The sequence below is a fragment of the Oryx dammah genome, unplaced genomic scaffold, assembly GCF_014754425.2.
Source record: "Oryx dammah isolate SB20612 unplaced genomic scaffold, SCBI_Odam_1.1 HiC_scaffold_11210, whole genome shotgun sequence".
Taxonomy (NCBI): Eukaryota; Metazoa; Chordata; class Mammalia; order Artiodactyla; family Bovidae; genus Oryx; species Oryx dammah.
The window spans coordinates 1,980,308-1,987,954 of NW_024080603.1; the positions used below are offsets into that span (position 1 = coordinate 1,980,308).

The window sequence follows — 7,647 nt, forward strand, 5'->3', positions numbered from 1 at the left end:
ATTCATGTCCATCAAGTCGGTGATACCATCCAACCATCTCATCCTCTAAATTAAATACTCAGATTTACCTCAAATATGTCTTCTTGCTTTTGGAAAGAACCGTAATGACAAAAGCAGAAACAAATACATTACTTGGATTACTTACCTTCCGTGAAACCATTTTTGCTGGACGCAGGAAAAGAAGAGAGATTTGTGTTTCAGGACTGGCTGTCTTTCTCTTCATTTGAATCACAGAAACTTCCTTTCCTTCCAAAACAGTTTCTAGTCTTCCTCAATATTTCCAGGAGCTAAAAGGAGGTGTGTGTAGAAAGTAAACTGCAGAGTATCAGGAGACAAATAACTGAAGAAGGGAGAAATACCGTTCTAGTGAAAGAATGTTTTCATCTGTAAAATTATTTCATTTCTGCAGACATCATCAGTGTGTTAAAGTATCATAATTTCATGATGAAAATAATTTTCAAAAAATATATGTGCTTGCTTTGACAGCACATATACTGAACATGTGCTGTTTAGCAAATGTACTATTGTAGTTCACAAAGTTGAACAGTAGATGGCACTTTACTTTTTATAACTCCAGTTGAAATAATTGGAAGAGTTTTAATTGGATTTTTAAGCTGTTTAGTAAGGTTTCTCTTCACTCTTCATCTGAACAGAAAGTGAAAGGCTAGCATTAGTCAGCTGGGGCTGCTCTCCCTGTTTCATAAATGAGGAAACTGAGGGCTAGGGAGAATAACTTGCCAGTGGACACAGTTACTAATGCAGTCTGAATTCAGAGTTTGAAATTGGCTTCAGAGCCCTGTAGTCTTGAGCAATAATCTGCATTGTTTCCATGTCAGATATTAAAATACAAATATTAGAGTTTTCTAAATATGCCATTTCCCTTTTTTCTTACTCCTTTTGATTTTTGCCCAGCTGATGGGATTAGTTGATCACAAAAAAAGAATGAGTATATATATGTGTTACTCCTGGTGTAAATGTAACCTTTCTGGAGTATTGTCCAGCTGTAAGCAACAAAAGCTGTAAAACCTGGCATTACCTTTTGATATGATCATCCCATTTTTTGCAATACACTGCAAATAACTCTCAAAAGGAAAAGGAAGGTCCAATGGTTAGGATTCCATGCTTTCACTGCTGAGGGACTGGGTTCCATCCTTGGTCGGGTAACTAAGAGCCTACAAGCCACATAGTGCAGACCCCTCCCCCACAAAAAAAAAGAAACCTATTCGTGAAGAAAAATTATATTAACAATGCCATAAGGAAAAGGGGAAGACAGAAAAGCATTATGTGTAATGGTAATTTATCCATAAGGGTCAGTTCATTAAACAGATTAGTGGTTCTGAGGAATAGGGATTGTTTGGGAAGGGAGATGGGTGTGCTCTAAAGAAAGGACAGTGTGAGGGAGAGCCGTGTGATGATGATCGCAGTGGTAGTTACGGAAGTCCACACGTGATCACGTGGCATCCGTGCGAGTGCCGGCTTGCTGGCTTCGCTGCTGTAAGTGCACAGTAATTGTCTCAGGTGCTGGCGTTGCAGGAGACTGGGTGCAGCACACCTGGGGCCTCTCCCTGCGCTCTTTGCCGCTTCCCATGAATCTGTAACTGTTGCAAAATAAAGCTTTAGAAGTTCCTAAAATCCTTTAAAATAGCTGGTATCCCAAGGTAAAGGGGTATTTGGAATGGTTGGTTTTATGTTTTGCTTTTTGTCTTATTGTTTAAAAAATTTTCCCCGTGTTAGAGTTGGTTGAATATACAATTATTTTAAGTGCCTGTGTGTTTTCAAGTTACAGAAGCAAAAGTGCCATAGATTTTGCCATAGATTTTCTGCCAACCGGAGATTTCTTTTATAGTATGGGCCCAGGGTCGTGACATCAGCGCAACAGAAAGCTGGGAGAACAATCACGGCCCGGATCACAGGGAGGTGTGATTTTGCTTCAAAAAACAGAATCAGTAGCAGTTTGGCTATAATGGGAGTTTCTCCTCCCATGAGCTCCGTTGTTGTGGAAAAACATCATCCGGTCACAGTGGTGAGTCTGCCTTTGATAACTTTTTGTCACAAAACCTTTTTCCTGAGAGTTGATAGACTGATAAGCGCTTAAACGCCATGTTAAGGAGAAGATCAAAATCCATGATGACTGGTACTTGTTCTGCCCTTACTATTACAGTCTTTATATACTTACAGTTGTTACATCTGCTTTATATGTACACCTTTCGTATTTTAAGAGATTAATTTCAGGAACTTTGCTTCTTGTCAGTTGTACGCTGTGTGTGCTAGTCACGCAGTCATGTCCAACTCTTTGCAGTCCTGTGGACTGTAGCCCACCAGCTTCCTCTGTCCATGCCGTTTTCCAGGCAAGGATACTAGAGTGGGTTGCCATTCCTTCTCCAGGGGATCTTCCTGACCCAGGAATTGAACCCAGGTCTCCTGCATTGTGGGCAGATGGCTTACCATCTGAGCCACTAGGGAATGAGGGTAGGGGCTCATCCAGGATAGTATAAAAATTATCAAATACAAAAAGAAATCCAGTGTGTTGATGGCCAAAAGGGTAAAATATAGAAATGATTTCTCAATAATTTTTTTAAGGCAAAATCTGTTTACTCATTAACTGCTATCCATATAGCATATTTTTTACCCTAAGAAAAACTTACCTACTTTTATGGTGTTTAATTTTTGCTCCTTTTTTTTAAATGGAAGTCTTCCTACTTTTTCAAATATAATTGTCAACATATTTCTAACTTGGGGAAAAAAATCAGGTTGCAATAAATTCATGTGATATAAAGAAAAGTACATGGAATTTAAGCAAAATTAAACAAGAAAACCTGAGTTAATGCCTTAGTTTAGCTACTTCCTGCCTTTGTGATCATATACAAATCAAAAAATATTTGAGCCTCCATTTTTTTCATGTGTAAAACAGGAACAATAAGAGTACTTAGCTCCTAGAGTTAACTGTCAGGATTCAGGATTAAATGAGGTAAAGTGACAATTAAATGAGATGTATAAGGCACTTTGTAAACTGTAAAGCCATAAGCAAATTTAACTTAATAAATATTACTAGAGAAGGACACATGGGATGTCTCCTGTTATTTCTTACAATCATATATGAATCAACAATTATCTCAAAAAGTTTAATTTCTAAAAGTTATGAGAACACATCCCTAAAGAGACACAAAGATTGATTTTACTATAAAAGAGAAGGCCCTCTATATAAACTTTCAGTCTTAAACAACATTCCTGTCTACTTAATATGTCAAAAAGATGTAAGGAATGATTGTAAATGCTTCTCTTTGTGAATACTCGATTGTTGCTAGATGATTAAGTCAAAAGAAGCTGGATTGATTGTTTAAATTTAGCCTCAGGTAAAGTGCAGCAGTGAAGCTGCAGACTGAGATGGAAGTACCGAGTCCAGACTGAACACGTGGAGGGTGGAGAACCATCTTAGCCTCTGTAGGTTGGACAGACTTTGAAAGTCCTTAGATGACTTCTCTACATATTTTTGAAAATGTGAGCTTAGTTATCAAAGATGAGAGGAAATGAACTCATTTCTGTGTTTATCAGCACATAGGATATTTATAAAGAAATAGGGGAGAGAGACTGTCCATTTGTAAGATAAGATGTGAAGAGAGCACATGTGTCTATTTTTAATTCCGACAAAGTGTGGTTTTGTACTGATTGGAGTGATACTTTACAGAAAAAGAACCAAGAAACTAAAGACTTAAAACCCCTGTTTGATATTTATCTCTCTAACTGCCTTTTGTTTATTTAGTATGTCCAATGATTCTTCAGTAATTGGCCATGGCTTAAATAGCCGTAAACTGCTTCCATTATTACCGGCTTTGGATTGTATAACAGGCACAGTGGCAGTCCTCTGTACTATTTTTCATTTCATTCCAGGATCCCAAGAACTAGAACCATCAGAAACAGTTGCTTACTAATAAACCGTTCTCCAGATTTCTGACCCTGGAGCTCCGTCTGCTGGATAATTGCTTGCCCCTAAGGCTACTTGGTTCTGTGCTGTGTTTTGTAGACGCGATGCCAGAGGCACCATGGTCTGTCTCTGCAGTTCTCTTGCCCATCATCCCTAAGGAGAAATAGCTCTTTTTTTGTGGTCAGATCAGGTGGGGTTAGCAACTAAAATTTCATACCATTTGCAAAAATCTCTTCCATTTGTAGTGGTTATCCAGTTATTTATGTACAAAGAAACACTTATATAAAATACTTTAAGAAAAGAGGTTTTTTATTTCTTTAAAGAGAAACTCTAATTAAATGGAATCTGACATGAGGATCTTTGTTTCAAGAGGTTTTGTCCATTTCCTAAGCAAAAGCTATATCATAGAGCTATTGAAATGCACAGTGAATGTTTTGATATGATATGTATTAATTTTACATCAAGTATTTTAAAGATGACTTTTCTAAATGGAAGACCCTAATAGGAATCTACATGTACCAATGTTTGTTGGGTTAAACTGTAGATAATGAAATAATATTTAGTATGTATATTTTTATGGAATTGTTTAAAGTATATTTTTGCTTTTTCAGCAAACCATTCCTCAAGCTACTGCAGCAAAATATCCACGGACCATTCACCCTGAAGGTAGTACCTCAGCTTCCAGGTCTCTTGGAACCAGATCAACTCACACCCAGTCTCTCACAAGCATTCAGTCCATAAAAGTGGTTGACTAAAATGAATATGTTCATACAGAGGGCTTTTAATTCTTCTGGCTTTACCAAGAATTAGAAGTCTTTAGTTTTTAAAATTTCATACTCTTAGAACATTATGGATATATCATGTTCATTTCTTCAAAGTTACAAGACACTTTTTCAAGCTGTACCATCCTTTGTAACTATATGTAGAATTATTTTAATGTTATTTTTTATTTAAGCAATTAAGTAAAATGTTTTTTAAATTAAAAAAGAAACTGGACTTAAATTTTTTCAATAGCTTCAACATGTCACTGATTATATCAAAGTATATAAATCCTGTTTTTGTAAAAGGCTAAATCATTTCCAGTATTACCAAGTAAACTTTGAAAGAGAACTTGATTTTAAAAAATTATTTATACTAATAGAGACTAAGGTATTATTTGAAAATTTAAAAGATAAAAGCCAAGAGTAATAATACCACAAAGTTTTTTTGTGACTTTAGTATATTAGTCCTCATTTTTCTAGGATTCTAACAATTAAAAATAGGGGGAAATAGCAATACCTATGAGTAAAATCTTTAATGTTAAAAGAGGAAAAACATTTTACTAGCACAAAAACAGAGTCACCGAAACATCAAAAAGCAGTTTCCTAGTAGAATGATTCTATTTCTCATGTTCTTTCTCACCTTGTTGAAACTCTGCACCTTTGAACCCTTTTTTGCTCTGAACATGCAGACATTGTCCTGTGATGGTATAGCCCGGACAATTCGGCAGACCTTCCAGGCCTGGCAGGGACTTGTCCACGGCTGGACGAAAGGAAGAAACCATCCGGACAGATTTAGGAGAGCAGAGACCAGGCTTCTGGTGGTTTTACTGCTGGCTGACTGGGTTAGCTTGAGCCAGACACTTAATGGCAGGATCCTCACCTGTGAAATAATGAGCTCTACCTACCCCACCTCTTTCCCAGAGTACTCAAAGAACTTGTGTAGAGCCTAGGTTTCTGTGTCTTTCATAGAAGTGGGTGGTTTCAGCCTCTTTCAGTCTGAACATGACCTAGCCCTGTGCTCTAACTTTACCACTGGAAATAGTTTTTCTCACTGCCTCGTGTAGTAATAGGACTAGAGAATAAATGTGAGGTCAGTCAATATCCCGTTTTCTAAAGGACACACCAAGGCTTTTTTGAACTATAAAAGCATCTGGCTGTGTCTTAAAGAGTGTTCACCAGGGAAACCCAAAAGAGTGTTAGATCCTTCCTATGCAATAGTATATCATCCTCCTTACACTTACTGTGGGTTCTGGCCGACTACAGCCAGCTTCTGCTGTGGCAGGCGGCTCTTGGTTTCTAATAAGCACAAACCCACAGCCCCTCCTCTCCCGCCTGCACCACAGGCCTGTTCCCCCCAGGCCTTCCCTGCCCAGCAGAGACTCGAGACACCTGAAATCTCTGCTCACCTGCAGCGTGGGGTCAGCACCCCATTGCGGCAAGCATCCATTCTTAACTTTCCAAAGCCTGTACAAACTGTCCATCCTTGAGGTCAAACTGTCAGTTGTACTTGATACCAGGTGTTGGCCAGTTAGATAAATCACACTGGTCTCAGCTCTCCCTCCTTCCCCATCTCACTTCCTTTTTCCTTCATTCCTGCTTCCCGGATTTCACTCCTGAGAAAAGCAGTTGCTCATTACTTTGGTCTTGGGCTCTGCTCTTTAAGGAACTTACATGACAGCTAGGGATGGTCTTCAGTATTAGAGCCACAACCACATAGACAGACTAACGTCAATATTACGAATATTGTAATTAAGAATATTGTAAGCGTCTTTTAAAGCTTTAAACTCTAGAAATTGTATATTGTCTGCAGCACCAAGAAATTAGTATTAGCCCAATTCAACTTAAATTCAACAATTAAAACACTTCAACAGTAAAAATATGTATTCATCTTTGTTTATTACTGCATAAAGAGGTTACCTAGATTCTGAAGCACGGTCCATGGAAACCATGGTCTCAGGTGGCAACAATGCTTTAAAGTTTTTAGCATCATGTGAACCTGTTTAAAACCTGGTTTAAAATTTAAATGTACCATTTACAGTCAGCATGAGATGAAATGTAGAACTAAATTCACAATATAATAACTGGACTGAAATTGCTCACGATTTTATTTCTGGCCTTACAGACTTAGAATTTGATAATGGAGAGCCTTAAGCTATAATGAATAGGTACACATAAGCTGATAGAAATCGATACTTGATTCCATATTTCAGAACTTTCTCAGATTACAAAAATAATGCATGGTCAATATGAAAAAAATGGAAAGTACCGAATCACCTGTAACTACATCACCAAGAGATTAAAGAACATTGGTGCATATACCTCTGGTTTTAAGTAAAATGTTATATTACATATAGGTGTTATTTAAAGGCAACAGCTACATTTCCAAATCAAGTTTCTCTTACGAACTAGAAATAACAGTTCATTTCAGTACTATAGATATGAGGTTAGGCATTTCACAGGCACGGCATTCTCCATCATCACTCAGCTTTACAGAAGAGATAGCCCTTTCTCCCAGCCTATGGAGAAGGAAATTAAAGATCTGAGAACTTGAATATTAGACCAAAGGCTCACGGCTAATAAACTGCAAAACCATGTCTGTCTGTTCTAAAACCCTTGGTTTTTTTCATATACTGTAATGTTCCCACCATGATAAATTTTAAAACATGACATACAAAATATTAGATTATTCTATCACTAGATAAGCTATCAGGTGTTGCATCAAATGACAGAAATGGGAAAATCATATACAACTTGCTTTAAGCAAAACCAAAATTTTTTTGACTTCAGTGGTTGGAAAGTATAATACCATTTCTTCATCTGTTAGAGAATCCTGTCACTCCAATCTTCATAGTTGAAAGGAAAATCAATACTACTGCTGGAAGAACTTGATGACATTTAAAGAACTGAATTTAAGAGGATTGAATACTGAATGGAAAATCATTTTAGTTTAATTTCTTTAGGCAT

The 7,647-nt window shown here is 37.3% G+C and overlaps 1 protein-coding gene across 1 annotated transcript in view; it reads left to right on the forward strand.

Annotated features, from left to right (window-relative positions):
* Nucleotides 1-6,106, forward strand: part of LOC120860959 (centrosomal protein POC5-like) — a 32,077-nt gene extending 25,971 nt beyond the window's left edge. The window contains 2 exon segments of the mRNA XM_040236668.1: nt 1,847-2,023; nt 4,534-6,106. Of these exon segments, the coding sequence (XP_040092602.1) occupies nt 1,847-2,023; nt 4,534-4,677 (321 nt within the window). The 3' untranslated portion in view covers nt 4,678-6,106.
* Nucleotides 6,107-7,647: the final 1,541 nt, after the last annotated feature.